General features: G+C 39.5%; 1 protein-coding gene across 7 annotated transcripts in view; it reads left to right on the top strand.

The window, feature by feature from the left end:
• zc3h13 (zinc finger CCCH-type containing 13) overlaps positions 1–17,243 on the top strand; it is a 93,479-nt gene that overhangs the window by 51,764 nt on the left and 24,472 nt on the right. For 5 of the 7 annotated variants that reach the window (XM_052014730.1, XM_052014727.1, XM_052014725.1 and 2 more), the window contains 5 exons: positions 604–1,069; positions 4,110–4,207; positions 5,796–6,797; positions 9,770–10,231; positions 16,428–16,580. In XM_052014730.1, the coding sequence (XP_051870690.1) occupies positions 604–1,069; positions 4,110–4,207; positions 5,796–6,797; positions 9,770–10,231; positions 16,428–16,580 (2,181 nt within the window). The remainder of the gene's footprint in view (positions 1–603; positions 1,070–4,109; positions 4,208–5,795; positions 6,798–9,769; positions 10,232–16,427; positions 16,581–17,243) is intronic. The other 2 variants (XM_052014731.1, XM_052014726.1) reach the window with 1 other exon arrangement.

Raw genomic sequence — 17,243 nt, 5'->3', positions numbered from 1 at the left:
AAGACTTGCTAAAATCATAATCCAACAATATTGCAAGTGGTAATTTGCAACTGTAATATACAAAAACAGACTCCAAGAGTGCTTAGGAGAAGTATTGACATCATAAAGCATCTTTCTAATCACACAATCCATGATTTCTGTCTGGACAAGATTTTGATAGGTAATTCTAGAAAAAAAAAGATGTAAATAAATCAGGCAGTCTGAATTTAGTTTTCAGCTCCTAAAATTTCTTTCTCTTCAAAATTGAACATTCAATTCTGTTCTGATGATAATGAATTATTATTTTCCCTTGTGAATCATTCAGATGCCATGAAAAATGCCAAAAATAATTATGTATATTCCTTAAGATGACTTGGCAACACTTTTAGTTTGTAGGTTAAGGAATAGTATATGTAAAATTTTACAACAGTAATTTTAAAATGAGATTTGTGTATTTGCATATCAGTGAAACTTTCAGGCGATGGTGGAAAAAGAACGACCAATTAGATAGACTTCAAAAGTTGAGCTTAAGCATGATGAATCAAATGGCTACCTCCTGTACAGAAAATTTCAATGATTCTATACAACTTTTTTTGTACTACTTCATTTATTCTTATTTTACAGACCACACAGCTGGTACTGTTACACGACATCCAGGGAGGACTGATGATCACGACCATGAGGAAAGAAAAGATGATCGGCGATCCGATCGCGAAGACAGGCGTGATGATAGACTAAGGGAAAGAGACCGCGAAAGGGAACGTGACAAAGATCGTGATAGAGATAGAGAACGAGAAAGGGAAAGAGAATTGGATCGAGAGAGGGAGCGTGAAAGAGTCCGTGAACGAGATCGAGAAAAAGAACGAGAGAGGGGCAAAGAGAGAGAACGGGAAAGAGATAGAGAGAGAGACAGAGAGAGAGAACGGGACAGGGAAAAGGAAAGGGAGAGGGTTAAAGAGAGAGACAGGGAGAGAGAGAAGCAAAAAGACTGGGATGAGAAGGATAAAGCAAGGGATGAACGTAAAGATAAAAAGGATGATCAACGAGAGGAACGGGATTTGAGAGAAAGTCATGGACAAAGAAAAACAAGGTATGTTGATTTCAAAGTACTTTTCCAAATGTTACCTCTAAGCTGTAACTGAATTTCCACATCATTCTCAAACCTGTTTAAAGCCAAATTAAGTAATGCATGGGAATGATAATCTGGAAATAACAGAATAATTATTCCAAGTTTCCGAATATGTAAAAAAAAAATTAGGAGGAGGCCATCTGGCACTGAGAGCCTACTCTGTCCTTTAGCAAAATCATGGCTGATCTTCTACCTCAGCTTCACTTTCCAGTGCAGTCCCTGTATCCCTTGATGCCATTAATGCTTGCAAATCAGTAGATCTCAATTCCTCATCCTCCATGACAGAAAATTACAAATTTTTCCCATCCTCTGAGTAAAGAAATTTCTCCTCAGCCCTGTGGTCTACTAATTAATTAACAACACCTAAATTTGTTAACAAGACAAAAAAATCCCAAATTTATCATATCTCTGGTTATCTTGCTATTCTGCTTCGTTTTACTTGGTAGTTCAGTGAAGACCAAGAAGTTGAGTTGCTTTGTAATTTCTGTAGATTTTTTCAGTATCACTTTAAATTAAACAATGTGGTATCCATATGTCAATGATACAATCAGAATTTTAGACTATTAGACTAAGTCTTTTCTATATGTTGTAGATAGAAAAGCATTCAAAGAGCATGTGAAATTCTTACAGCCAGGTAAATTGTTAAGATGCATATACTGTATTTGGCTGAGGCTCGGCATCCTTTTTAAAGATATTTTGTTTCCTCAAAATGTTACCCAGCCAAAAAGACAGGTTGTAGTTTGAAGGCTTCAGTAGAGCTAGATCCCAGGAAATGATTAAAACCTATTGGAGTACTTGTCCACAATTTGTTCCCATTCTTGGATGAAACTGGTTTTGTCCTGTAATAAATAATTTTTATTGACCACTGTTGCTGTATCATGTCAAGATTAAAATAGATCTTTGTTTAAAACTAATGAAGATTAGATAAGCACATGATTTACTCAAAGCTGCTTCAAGCAGATAACTCATGGTGTAAATAAACCAGCATCTATTACCTTTAAAGTTTATTTTGTAATTGGCATATCCATTTTGACACTCACCAACTTTTATCGATGCACCATAGAAAGCATCCTATCTGGATGCATCACAGCTTGGTATGGCAACTGCTCTGCCTGGGACTGCAAGAAACTGCAGAGAGTTGTGGACATAGCCCAGCAAATCACAGAAACCAGCCTCCCTTCCATAGACTCTGTCTATATTTCTTGCTGTCTTGGTCAAGCAGCCAGCATAATCAAAGACCCTACCCACCTGGGATATTCTCTCTTCTCCCCTCTCCCATCAGGAGAAGATACAGGAGCCTGAGGGCACACACCACCAGGGTCAAAGTCAGCTTCTATCCTGCTTTTGAAAGACTATTGAACTGTCCCTTATACGATAAGATGGACTCTTGACCTCACAATCTACCTTGTTATGACCTTGCACCTTATTGTCTACCTGCACTGCACTTCCTCTGTAGCTGTGACACTTTACTCCGTATTCTGTTATTGTTTTTGCCCTGTACTACCTCAGTGCACTGTGTAATGAATTCATTTGTACGAATGGTATGCAAGACAAGTTTTTCACTGTACCTCAGTACATGTGACAATAATAAATCAATTTACGTGTACCGAGGTACAGTGAAAAGCTTTTGTTTGCATGCCCTCCAGACAGATCATTCCATGCATAATTACGATAATGAACCATAAGATATAGGAGCAGAATTAGGCCATTCAGCCTTTCAAGTCTGCTCCGCCATTCGATCATGGCTGATTTATTTTTCCCTCTCAACCCCATTCTCCTGCATTCTCCCCGTAACCTTTGATGCCCTTACTAACCAAGAACCTATCAATCTCCACTTTAAATATACTCAATGACTTGGCCTCCACAGCCGTCTATGGCAATGAATTCCCCTGTGGTAATGATCCAGATCCTTAACATATAACGTGAAAATTAGCGGACCCAACACCGAACCCTGCAGAACACACTAGTCATCGGCAGCCAACCAGAAAAGGCCCCACTTGTTGCCTTCTGCCAGTTAGCCAATCTTCTATCCGTCTAGTACCATCCACTGACTCTCCTGCCTGTTACTTGCTCAAAGAATTCCAACAGATTTGTCAGGCAAGATTTCCCCTTAAGGAAACCTTGCTGACTTCAGCCTATTTTATCATGAGCTTCCAAGTACCCCAAAATATCATCCTTAATAAAGGACTTGAACATCTTACCAACCACTGAAGTCAGGCTAACTGGCCTATTTCCTGTCTTTTGCCTCCCTCCCTTTTTGAAGAGTGGAGTGATATTTCGTGATTTTCCAGTCCTCTGGAACCACTCCTGACTCGTGATTCTTGAAAGATCACTACTAATGCCTCCACAATCTCCTCAGCTACTTCTGACAAAACACTGGTGTGTGGTCCATCTGGTCCAGGTGACTTATCTGCCTTCAGACCTTTCAGTTTCCCGAGCACCTTGTTAGTAATAGTGACTATACTCATTTCTACCCCCTGACTCTCTTGAATTTCTGGCATGTTGTTGGTGTCTCCACAGTGAACACTGACATAAAATACTTATTCAGTTTGTCTGCCATTTCTTTGTTCGCCATTACTATCTCTCCAGCATCATTTTCCAGCGGTCCGATGTCCATAGTGGTTTATCATAACAACATTTTTGATTGCAAGAAAAGCTGTTCAAGATGAGTTATGAATATTGTTTGAGTAGTATCTTAAAAGGATAATTCATTGATGCTCAAATATATACATTTATTCAAGTGTAATTTGAGAAAAATGTGACGAATAATGGATCCATTTTCAAACAAAATATTATTACATTATGCATTCAAAGCAAAAATAGTGCATTTAGCTAAAATGGATAAGAGTTTGACAAATTTTGGATAAGTTGATTAATCTTAACCAATATGCATTTAGGCTACTACAGTGGTTCAGTGTCTTCATTGTGGTCAAGCAATTGGATTTTACAAATTGCTGTATACCCACAGGGTGAATATGTTTCTGATTTTTCTATTTGCTAGAAAACGACCTCGGACAGAAAGCAGCCTGAGCCCATTGGCAAAGCGAGCCCGTGACGAATCTCCTGATAGTGATACCTACAACAGTAGTGAAGAGAAAAGTAAGTCGTAACATGTATTCATTTAATAAAGGGTGTTCTAACAAGTGTCAATTGCCTATCAGCTTTCTTATTCCACAAATTATATTCTGCAAAAGGTCTTTATCACTACTACCTTTAAATACTTGATATGCTATAGAAAGTTTTAAAAAGAATCATAACAGATCAGAAAATCTGCTCTTCCTTAATCATTTATACTCCATGAGAAATCATTGCAAATTGCATACCTGTTCAGAATGTGCTGGAGTTTCACATTAAGTGAATTTTGAAATTTAATGTTTACTATGTAGAATGTTATTCCTCCTAAATGAACTAGCCTTTGAGACATGAAAAGGCTTGAAGCATTGCACAGGAAACCAGTACGCTATTTTTAGTACTGGTACATATTAATTGCATTTTATGGTCCAAAATAAAATTAATTAGGTTGCATTTGAATTTTGTGATGATTGCCAAATTCCTTTTTTGTTTTCTTAATTTATCCCTTAATTTCCATCACTGTTAAGACTTCTTTTGTTATTTTTCTTTAAGATAAGGTAAGATACCTTTATTAGTCACATGTACATCGAAACACACAGTTTATTGACAAACTGGAAATATTAAAAAGAGCTCTCAAATCTTAAACCAAATGTGAGGGCGGGAATGGCTGCAATTAATCTAATTCTTCCTTCCATCCCATTGTATTCTTCTCATGTTCCCATCAATTCCTCCCAGATTCTACTGCTTGTCTACATACTCGGAGCAATTTACATTGGCCAATTAACCTACCAACCCAAACATCTTTCAGATGTGGGAAGAAACTGGAGCGCCTGGGGGAAACCCACACAGCCATAGGGAGAACGTGCAAACTCCACATAGGCAGCACTGGCTGTCAGGATGGAGCCCAGGTCACTGGAGTTGCACTTACTGTACTGCCACTAAGCCTGTATTTATGGTCTAAGCTTCTACCTATGCTTCACATGATACTCCCCTCCATTTGTTGTGCCTTGCCTTTCTGAATTTCTTTCTATTTTTTTTTGTCAGGTATTTGTTTAGCCTCTCCTTAAGGACTTCTATGCTGTTTGCTTCAACCACGTTTACTTTCTAACCATTCCCAAGTAAAGATATTTCTCCAGAATTTGTTATTGGGTTCATTAGTGATGAAACAGAACAACTTATGTCAGAACTAAGTAATAGTCATTAGATGTGTTGGCTAGGAAATTGCCTAACTGAGTTAATTAGACTCTGCTCATGATATCCCCTGGATAGCTCTGTATGAATGTTCCTCTTTGCTGCCAGTGTCTGACTGGAATTGCATTGGTAAATTTTTCTAAAGGTTATCATAAATCAGCTACCAGGGCTTTGGAGTGCTGCAACCCCATCCAAAGCACTAAAATTATAAAATATTTAATTCAGTTAAAGTAATCCTCACTTTCTGTTGGAAGTATTGCCATTGTGACCTTTTAAATTTGTAAGGCAAAAATAACTAAGTTGAATGAATGATGGTTCAGGATTCTGTAGAAACAGTATGCCAGTGCAGTGGAAATTAGTTGTATGGCTGTAGAATTTCTTTAACAACCTGTCAGCTTCTAAATGAAATGTATATTTGCTCCAGGTGAAAAGCACCGGTTGTTAAGTCAAGTTGTGCGTCCACAAGATTGTCGGTCGCTCAGTCCGCCACGTGTTATTGAAGACAGAACAAGCAGCTGGAAAGATGATGACAGGAAGTCAGATAAAAAGGAAAGCACAAGGAGGCGTGACGACCATACCATGAGAGAAAGAATAGCTTCAGGGGACAAGCAAAGAGAGCACATAGCAGAGAGCATTGAGAGTTCGCGAAGCAGAGAACCTGACAGCACTGCGCACCATATTGGTGATGATAGAGAAGGACTTGTAGGATTACATGAACATAGCAAGAAAAAGAGCAAAGGACAGCGAAAGTCTCAGAAGAAGAACAAAAGAGATGATGATTGTGGAACCAAAAAATACATTGCAGAGCCCTTAGTAGAGGAAACAGTTTTGTCACCCAGGAAAACTTCAAAGAAAAAAAATGTTGATAAAAAACGCAAACGCTCTAAAGGAGATTCAGATGCTTCTGATGAGGAAGTAGTCCCACAGACCAAAAAGTGGAAGGGTCCCAGGACTCCACCTGTAACAGTAAAGGAAGAATCTGTTGAAGAAGTATCTGAGAAGAGTGCTGAAGGAAATGCCCAGGGAGGCGGAGATGTAGTTTTCAGTGACTGGTCAGATGGAGATGTGCCAGATCGTGAAGAAAGTATAATTTCTGACAAGAGCCTTGAAGAGTCTCGAAGGAAAGGTCAAAGAACTGAGGTGGAAAAGTTAGAAGCTCCTACCATGGCAGATAACCGTTCATGTAAAACTGATGAGCACAAACGGAGCAGCAGCCTTGGCAGCAATCGCAGCCGGACTTCAAGCCGTTTACGATCACCATCGAACGAATCTACTCATCGTAGTGGAGATGATCAGGGCGGTGGGAGGAGACTACAGCATGGAACTTCAAGAGATGGGCAGAAGTACAGAAATATCGAGTCTTGTGAACGTAAATCCCGAATAGATCAACTCAAGCGTGGAGAGCCCAGCCGCAGCACCTCCTCAGGTTGTAAGATTATCACTTGCCTTGATGTGTTAAGTGTAAGCAGTAAAACATACCAACTAAAAGTTTATCTTTTTATGCCCAATAGTCGCAACAAAGAATGAAAAAACTGAACATAACTAAAGAAAATAGGAATAGGAGTTGGTTACGTGGCTTCTGAAGCCTGCTTCGCCATTCAATATGATCATGGCTGATCTGCCTCAGGCCTTAACTCCTCTTCTGTGCCAGTTCCCCACAGTCCTTAATTCCCTAATCTTTCAAAAACTTATCTACTTACTCTTTAAATACCCCAATGATTTAATCTCCACAACACCCCAGGGTAGAGAATTCCTGAGATTTACTGTCCATTGTGCCAAGATGTTCCTAAGCATTTCAGTTTTAAATGACTGCCCCCTGATCTTATAACTACTAAATCTATTGAAAGCAAAGAAATCTGCTGAAAACCAGCGACAGTTTTATCAATAATGTTACCAGGATCCAGAGTAAATCTATACGATTAATATATGTGAAGATACCAGAAAGAATTGATTTTCTTATTGCAATAGTGATATTAGTATTTATTTCAAACTATAAATAATTATATTATACAGCAAAATTTCCCTTCTTCGCATTCCAATTTCTCTTGATGATTATTTGCCGGAATATTTTGCAAAGCTTCATTGCAGGTGCATTCCAATTTCCTTCTGATTGATGTAAATCCAATCTGACAATCCTGTTATTTACACCAAAAATGTGGAACCAAATGTTTTTGATTTGCTAGATTTTCTATTATAATGGATGTTTCACTTTACTACATGGATATGATACATAGAATGAGATGCTGATATTTCTGAAAGTCTATTAGAGGACTAACTCATGTCACAGCTAATTTAAACTTGTAGGTTGATGAGCCACACAGACCAGGAAGATTTCAAGTTACGTCCCTGGTACTAATATCTAAACTTCATGAGGAAGTTAGACTTGACAGCTGGAAATGATCAATCTTTCCCCAGCTGGAAGACTGAAGCGGATACAAACATGTCATTGTGTTTAAGATTTTTTCAGCCAAGCTATTGAGAAATTCATACATGTTGTGGTTAATCTTTTCTGCTATGGAGTTTTCATTCTTACAATCTGAACACGTTACAAGTAGAAGTCCAGAGACCCAGGAGAATGAAAATGAGAGCCAAGGCTTGGGGGTCTAAGTATATAAGAGGTTCTATCAGATTTTAATCAGCAAGTGCGTACCAATGGCCAGCCGGCATTACATATCCATCGAAGCTTTGGCATAGAACCATACTATACGCTGAAAGAATTCCAGTTCCTGGTGCTAGGGCTGCTATATTGTTAGGACATATAAGTTGATTGGTTAATCAGTACCACTAGACCCATTTCCAAGGAAGTCTTTGTAATCCAGTATCAAGAACATTCTTTTGTCACTGTCAATGTAGAAAGTTGATTGTTTATTTATGAGCTGGTGCCCCACATAGCGATCGTACAGTATGCAAGACAAGTTTTTCACTGTATCTCGGTACAAGTGACCATAATATACCAATACCCCACAGAACACTGGCTTGTATTAACGCTATTGGTCCTCCAGTTCCAAGACTTGCAGGAACATACCTGCTAGTACTTTAAAAAAGAGGTCCACTCATGTTGTGCACTGCTCCGCTGGGAACTTACTTTCTGCAGTCTCCCTTGCAGCAAGGAATCACCCATGGTTTGGTGTGGAGAGGCTGCTTGTGAGGAGTAGATTTGAGTGGGCTGGGGCAGGCAGCTCAGCGGTGAGACGTTAGATTAGATTGGTTTATTGTCATATACACGTGGGTGCAATGAAATTCCTTATTCGCATGAAGCTCACAAAAGTAAACAGTATGTTTGGTAATAATTAACACAAATGCACCAATAAATACAATAATGAGTGCAAAACAACAGAATGGTGCAAAGATTTGCAGTGCAATCTGTAGTGCATAAAGAAATGCCAAAGTGATAATAACGGAATAACTGAGGAAGGTAGTTTTAAGGGTATGAGAACATGGCAGCACCACTGGGAAGTGACTCAGGGTTACATCCTGACTGGCACTGTGAGTGAGGGCCATCACTGGGGGCCAGCAGCAGTTGCTCCATATGTTGATACAGCATTAGGCCTCTCTCAACAGCTTCTTTGGATATGATGCAGCTTTCAACAGGTGGTGGTGAGAGAGACCGTTGGATCCAAATGGCCTGTCAACAATTGGAGCAGCTGCTCCCTGTCCACAACAATCGCCCGCACCCACTGTGCCAGCCAGGGTACAATCCTGAGCTCTACCCCTCAGTTCTCAGTGCTGTATCGCTTGCCCCAGCCTCCCCCCCCCCCCCCACACAACAATCTTCACAAGAACCTTCTATGCACTGAGCCATGGATGATTCATTAATGCGAGACCAACAACAATCAGCAGAGGTTCACGCCATAGCTCTATTAATTTTATAATGGCCCCTTTTAACACTGATCCCATTCGTATTCTTGTTTCTGGGAGAAATCGAGAGCACTAAGTGAGGTACCAGCATATTATTGTCTGTAAGTTACAAAATATTTCAGAATATCAGTACAAGATAGAACAGACTCTAGCCAACAAATCTGAGCACAGTCATGCAGAAACATTTACAAGGTCTTGTTTTGTCCCAAGAGTTAACTTGAAAAGGCTTTGTATCATTGTTCTAGAGTTTAAATATCACTTCTTTCCAAACTTATTCTGATCAATTTTTATGTTTAAGGACTTACTTTCTCTGTTTTAATGCTAGTAATATACAGTGTACAATTTGTGTAACTTTAATTGACATTGATTATAGCACATGAATAACTGGAGCTTATCAGATAGGAAGACATGAGATGATGTTGTTATGTGGCTGCTCATGGCAGCAGGTGTCATCCCTTTGATATAGAATACATTAATGGAAAAATAAACTTGCAATCATTTTTATTTTCCTGAGCAATATGATCTTGCCACATTTTATAGATCGACAAGATTCAAGGAGCCACAGTTCCAGACGAAGCTCGCCTGAATCAGATCGACAAGGCCGTTCTAGGACTGGGTCCTTTGAGAGCAGAGAAAAGCTTCAGGATAGTGAACGGGACCGTGATCGAGAAAGGCGAGAGAGAAGAGAATGGGAGCGGGATGGAGAACATCGGGACTGGAGTAAAAGCAGGGACAGAAATAGAGACCGACGAAGAGAGGTCATAAAGGAGAAAGAGAAACCATCAGCAGAAGTGCCTGATAAAGACAAAGAACGATCTCTGGAAGCTGCTTCCATGCTGGAACAAACCCGAATAGAACTAAGACCAGGAAGAGAAACTGAGAAGCAACTTGAGCAAACTGAAACTACAGCTGCAGTAACCTGTGAAAGAGATGTAAAGGAGCTAGTGAAGGAATCAGAGAATGAAGAGGTCCATGCTGATGAGCCTGTTGACAGCATTGAAGGTAGTGCTTAAAATGTAAAGATTAATCACAGAGAAAATTTTAAAACCAATCCGAGGCCACATTAATTTAAGATACGTGTATGAGAGAACATCATTGGGAGCAATATTCAGCTTCTTGTCTGATGCACTTTCTAGTGCCTAGATATGGATTTAGAGGTTTCTATAGTATAAATACTAAACTGTTTTCTCTGGCAGAAGGTTTGTTAATCAGCGGACACAGATTTAAGGCAATTGGCTGGAAATGGGTGAGAATTGTTTTTATATGATCTAAAAGGATGAAGGAAGCAGGTAACTTTGAAATTGAAAGGAAGTGAAAGGTTCAAGACCATGATAATCACCAGGGCAGTGATGCAGGGAGAACTATTGGCGATGCAGGCTGAAACTTTTCCAGGTCCTGACTGGTTTCACCCTAGGATTGTAAAAGAAGTAGCTAGTGAGATAATTGATGCATTGATTTTATTTTTTTCAAAAAATTCCTAGATTCAGGGAAGTTCCATTAGATTAGAAAATACTAAGTGTAGTCTAAGAGAAGGGAGACGGAAAGCAGATAATTCCAGACCAGTTAGCTTAACAGTAGTCATAAGGAAAACATTAGAAGCTATTATTAGACAGGTTGCAGGACACTTAGAATTTTTTCTGAATTCAAGCTAATCAGGCATAGTTAGCATAGTTTTGTGAAAGAAAATTATCTTTGACCAGTTTATTGGAGATCTTTGAAGAAGTAATGTGTTGTTAATAAAGTGGAAACCAGTGGATGTACTCTGCATAGATTTCTAGAAGGCATTAATTAAGGAGCCACAACAAATAAATGTTTATGGTGTAGGAGGTAACATTTTGGCATGGATAGAAGATTGCCTGGCTAACAGAAAACAGGGAGTTGGCAAGATGTAATAAGTGATGTGTCACAATGCTTGGTGCTAGGGCCTCAGTTTTTTTTTTTACAATTTACATAAATGACTTAACGAAGACACTGAAGGTATATTTGCTAATGACACAAAGGTAAGTGGGAAAGTAAGTGAAGAAACACAAGAAACCTACATAGTGATGTAAGTGGGTTAAGTGTGTGGGCAAAGAAGTGGCAGATGGTATATAAAGTTGGTTCAGACAGGGCTCTGGAGAGTTACAAGGTAGCCAGGAGGGAGCTTAAGAATGGACTTAGGAGAGCTAGAAGGGGTCATGAGAAGTCCTTGGCGAGTAAGATCAAGGAAAACCCCAAGGCATTCTACATGTATGTGAAGAATAAGAGGATGACTAGAGTGAGGGTAGGACAGATCAGGGATAAAAGAGGAAACATGTGCCTGGAGTCGGAAGAGATGGGGGAGGTCCTTAATGAATATTTTGCTTCGGTATTCACCACGGAGAAAGACCCTAACATTTGTGAGGATGGCGTATGACAGACTGATATGCTAGGGCATGTCGATGTGAGGAAAGAGGATGTGCTGGAACTATTGAAAAACATTAGGATAGATAAGTCACCCAAGGTTGTTATGGGATATATCCAAGGTTGTTACGGGAAGCTAGGGAAAAGATTGCTGTGCCTTTGGCGACGATCTTTGCGTCCTCACTGGCCATAGGAGTGGTGCCGGATGATTGGAGGGTGGTAAGTGTTGTTCCTTTGTTCAAGAAAGGAAATAGGGATAATCCTGGGAATTACAGACCAGTGAATCTTACTTCAGTGGTGGGCAAATTACTGGAGAAGATTCTCACAGACAGGATTTATGGGCAGTTAGAGAAGCATAGGCTGATTAAGGATAGTCAGCATGGCTTTGTGAGGGGCAGGTCATGCCTTATGAGCCTAATTGAATTCTTTGAGGATGTGACAAAGCACATTGATGAAGGTAGAGCAGTGGATGTGGTGTACATGGATTTTAGTAAGGTTCCTCATGGAAGGCTTATTCAGAAAGTCAGGAGGCATGGGATCCAGGGAAACTTGGCTGTGTGGATTCAGAATTGGCTCGCCTATAGAAGATAGAGGGTGGTGGTAGATGGAGTGTATTCTGCCTGGAGGTCGGTGACCAGTGGTGTTCCTCAGTGATCTGTTCTGGGACCCCTGCTCTTTGTGATTTTTATAAATGACTTGGATGAGGATGTGGAAGGGTGGGTTAGTAAGCTTGCTGACGATACAAAGGTTGGTGGTGTTGTGGATAATGTAGAAGGGTGCTGTAGATCACAACAGGATATTGATAGAATGCAAAGCTGGGCTGAGAAGTGGCAGATGGAGTTCAACCCAGATAAGTGTGAAGTGATACACTTCGGGAGATCGAATTTGCAGGCAGAATACAAGGTTAATGGCAGGACTCTTAGCAGCGTGGAGGAACAGAGGGATCTTGGGGTCCACGTCCATAGATCCCTCAAGGTTACCACAGAGGTCGATAGGGTTGTTAAGAAGGCGTATGGAGTGTTGGCCTTCATTAGTTGGGGTATTGAGTTCAAGAGCCACGAGGTGATGTTGCAGCTCTATAGAACTCTGGTCAGACCACACTTGGAGTATTGTGTTCACTTCTGGTCGCCTCATTATAGAAAGGATGTGGAACCTTTAGGGTGCGGAGGAGATTTACCGGGATGTTGCCTGGATTGGAGAGCATGTCTTATGAGGATAGGTTGAGCGAGCTAGGACCTTTCTCTTTGTAGAGAAGGAGGATGAAAGGTGACTTGATAGAGGTGTACAAGATGATAAGAGGCATAGATCGAGTGGACACTCAGAGACTTTTTCTCAGTCCGACAATGGCTAACACAAGGGGACATAATTTTAAGGTGATTGGAGGAGGGTATAAAGGGGATGTCATACATTGAGAATGGTGGGTGCATGGAACGCACTGCTGGCAGAAATTGTGAGGGCAGATACATTAGGGCCGTTTAAGAGGCTCTTAGATAGACACATGAATGATAGAAAAATAGGGGGCTATGTGGGAGGGAAGGGTTAGATAGATCTTGGAGCAAGATGAAATGTTGGCACAACATTGTGGGCCAAAGGGCCTGTACTGTACTGTAGTGTTCTAAGTTCTAAAATGTGAAATTGACAGGAAAAATACAAAAGTATATTATCTGATTGTAGAGCTCTGAAATGCAGAGGGATTTGGACATCCTTGTGTATGAGTTGCAAAAGGCTAGCATGTGGATACATCAAGTACAGAGTACCACCACGTAACAGAGAAGTTGCATTCCTAGAAAACCATCCATATCATGATTTTCCGTAAAGTGAACCCTTTTTTCCCCATTGAGTCCCACGTTGTATGGGAAGTTTTGCTCTCAACAGTAATGCATCTGCGGGTGTGTGGTTTATAGGTAAGGGAATTCTGATTCTATTTTAAGAGAAAGGGTTGCTGTTTTAATTAACTGGAAATGGATATTACATTGTTTGATAAAGTATTTTTGTACAAGTATCCATAGAAGAGATTGCCTTGTCAGCTTCCAAAGCAAATACCTGAAGCAGCCTCCCGGTTTGAACCAGCAGCCTGCAATCTTTGTCTTTGGTAAATTAGTCCTGTTCTCTGTGTACATTTTCTGTTTTTTTTTCCATGTAACTTCCGTAAGAGCAAGTTTTTATTCCATATCACAAACCTTTTGGTAGCGATTTGTGAATTCTGTTAGGGTGAATTTCCATTACCCGAACTGCCATAACATGGGGTACGCTATAATTAGGAAGACTAAAAGAATGTGATTTTTATTTTGCAGGTGAGTAAGGATCTTATGGTTCAGTTATTTAGGGTATTAGAGAAACAACATCTGGTGTATAGTACTGGTCTCCTTATTTAAGGAAGGAATGATAATGTGTTGGAAGCAGTCCAGGGAAGCTTTGCTAGACTTTACCTGGAATGGGGAGGTTATCTTATGTGGAAATGTTGGACTAACTGGGCATGTATCTATTGGAGTAGAGTGGGGAGGATTGGATTGAAACGGGTGCCTTACAAGATGGATATGTAGAGAGTTTTTCCTCTTGTGGGAGAATCCTGAACCAGGAGTTACTGTTTAAACATAATGGCTTGCTCATTTAAGACAGAGATGAACCAACATTTTATCCTAAGAGGTAAGAGTGTGGAATTCTTCCTCAAAGAGTGATGGAAGCAGAAACTTTAATTTTTTTAAGGCAGAGGTAGGTAGATACTTGATAACAATAGAAGTGAAAGGTTATTATTTGTAGATGGGAATACAGAGTTGAGGTTACAATTAGACCACCTGTGACTTTATGAAGTCATAGCTTGAGCCACCGAGTGGCATATACCTCCTTCTAATTCACTTGTTTGTATTCAGTAGTGAGATTTAAAAGGGAATGAATACTTGAAAATGAAAATGTTGCAGGGTTCTGGGCTTTGGACCTTTGGGCAGTTCTTTCAAAGAGCTGGCACAGGCATGATAGGTTGAATGCACACCTTCTGCACTGTACAATTATTTGATTGCCAGAGGCATCAGACAACAACTTGTTATGTATAGTTTGTAATAGTTGGTTATAGAGTGGCATTGATAGAAGCCTAGGAGGGCTGCCCGGTATTTATCTTCAAGCAAATCATCAACATTTATGTTTCAGGTTTAGGACAAACACACAGCTTTCTTGATACCAAATGAGCCACACCTGACATTTAAGTTAAATTCAGCTTTCTTTAAAAAAAAATCCTGAATCCTTTCTCTTGGCTTTTTCTATATCATTCTCCACCTGTTGTATTTCTCAGTCTTCCATTATATTTTATATGCATTACGAGAAAAGTGACATCTTCAGGGTAAATGGGGTTAGGGGGTGACACAGAATTGTAATTTTAATGCCTACCTTTGTATTTGGAATTTAATATTGTTTCTAGTTAGCAAAATTTGCAGCAATGATGAAATAAGGTGCAATTTTTCTGTAGTACAGGAGTTGGGATATGTAAAACTGATGCACCTCCACTGATTGGAAGTGTAATTATAATGTGACAAATTTCATGTTTTTACTATAAATATGTGATAAGGATTCTCCTTTAAAAAATTGACAGGAGTAGCGTATAGATGCATGGCTTTTAATTTCTACAGTATTTATGTTGAGCATATGCATTTTGCAGTTGTAGCAGTCCCTGGCCCTGAAACTGTGTTGGAGTACCAGATTTTAAAATAAAGAGCGTCTTTTGACAACATTATGTCAACTGTTGAATTACAGATGGGGCAAAGCATATGTTGGGATTCTCAACGTAAGCAGTCAATTATACAACAAAAAATGAATTTACTCAAGTAAAAGCCTATTTAAACAGCAGAGAAGCAAACTACAGCACTTTCTTCAAATGAAATCCCACAAGAACAAAAATTTCCACTTGCATTACACCTTGTGCGTTTTCAGGACATGCTGAAAACTCTTTACAACTATTTGAAATGTTATCACTGTTGTCATAGTAAACCCCATTTTGGGGGAGGGGGGGAAGTGGTTGCAGAACAATGTGGTAATGGGTGGAATAATAGGGTATTGGTAACATCATGTTTTTCAATAGCTTTGAATAGTACAAGTGAGACCCATGAGCTGGTTTACTTTTGCAAGAACTGCAACAAGGTGACATGTTACCAGTTAGAGTGTTCCCATGCGAGAGTGTGTCCATTTTTTTCTTTTCTTCAAAATATTACCAAAGTTTGAGGTGTAATTTCAGAGTCAGATCCTATCCTGTTTTCAGGGCAGCATGCTGGAAGACTGCGTCAAGTAGTTTAAGTTTCAGACAGTTTCAGTGGGGTGTCAAACGTGAGGCATGGTGGTGAAGCAATTATCTATGATGTATCACAGCTCCAGGCACACAGGTTGGATCCTGACCTCCGGTGCTGTCTCTGTAGAGTTTGCCTGTGGGGTTCTACTGGGTTCTTCACTTTCATCCCACATACCAAAGATGTACTGATCAGTGAACTGACCATTGTACATTACCCCTTAATGGTAAAAGCATCAAACGGGAGGTAGCAGGTAAAAGGATCAAAGCGGAATTGATGGGCACATGAGAAAGAAATGGGAAAAGTAAGGATGGGGGGAATCATCATGAATGTGCCACTGGCTGCCAATGAACTCTGCAGCAATCAGTCAGAGATTATCTCTAATAGTACTTTACTGTGCTGTAAGGAGCAACAGACTCCCAACAAAATGATTGATTTCGTTTAAAGTATATGGGATACTCATGAGTATACTCATTCATGAGTATCAAAAGTTTCCTGATTAATTGTTCCATAGATTCAACCAACATCTTTTATTTTTGTATTAGCAGGTGAGCAAGATGGGAAAGTAGATGATGCGCAGTCATCCATGTCAGGAGCTTGTGAAGAATATGAACCAATTAGTGATGATGAGCTGGATGAAATTTTGGCTGATGATGCAGGAAAAAGAGAGGAAAGCCAGGATGAAGAGAAAATATCAGGTAACCTTATTAAAACATCTGCATTGTTTCTATAAAATGGGTTTTGTATTATGTATTTAGTAATTTTTCAACAATTTATAATGCTACATGGTTAAAAAAATTAAGGTTATTCAAAAGATCTAAATTGAATATCTCCCTTCACAACCAGCACAAACTGCCTAAAATGCAAAACTGTAAATTTCCCATAATTAATTGTCCTATAAATTATTGTTGAAAGAATATTACCATTTACTGTATGAAATTATATTGCATTGGATGCTGTCCCGTTTAATTTCCTAGCATTGTGATTTTACTGTCATTCAATGATTTTACAGTTATTCAGTGGAGGTTATTCATCTTTTGAACTCAAATCCATCTGAAGGACTGAAATGGTGGAAGACTCTTTATGCAATCATTGGACCAAAGGCATATTTAAATTGTAGATGTTTACATTTAAGTATCTCAGGAAATATCAAAAGATGTCAAAACTGTGATGTTCAAGGGACTGTCATTTTTAACTGATCATTCTGTGACAAAGGCTTGGACCAACTTATTTCTTTTTTCTTTCTTAACAGAATATTATAAGTTATGTTTGCCTAATTTCCTTGCTAAATATTTTATTCGATTGCGGTAAGGGGAGTTACCAAAGAAAGTAAAATCACCTATGAGCCAGTATGCAATAGC

This window comes from Pristis pectinata, chromosome 4 (assembly GCF_009764475.1).
Source record: "Pristis pectinata isolate sPriPec2 chromosome 4, sPriPec2.1.pri, whole genome shotgun sequence".
Lineage (NCBI taxonomy): Eukaryota > Metazoa > Chordata > Chondrichthyes > Rhinopristiformes > Pristidae > Pristis > Pristis pectinata.
This window is presented reverse-complemented; position numbering and strand designations above follow the sequence as displayed.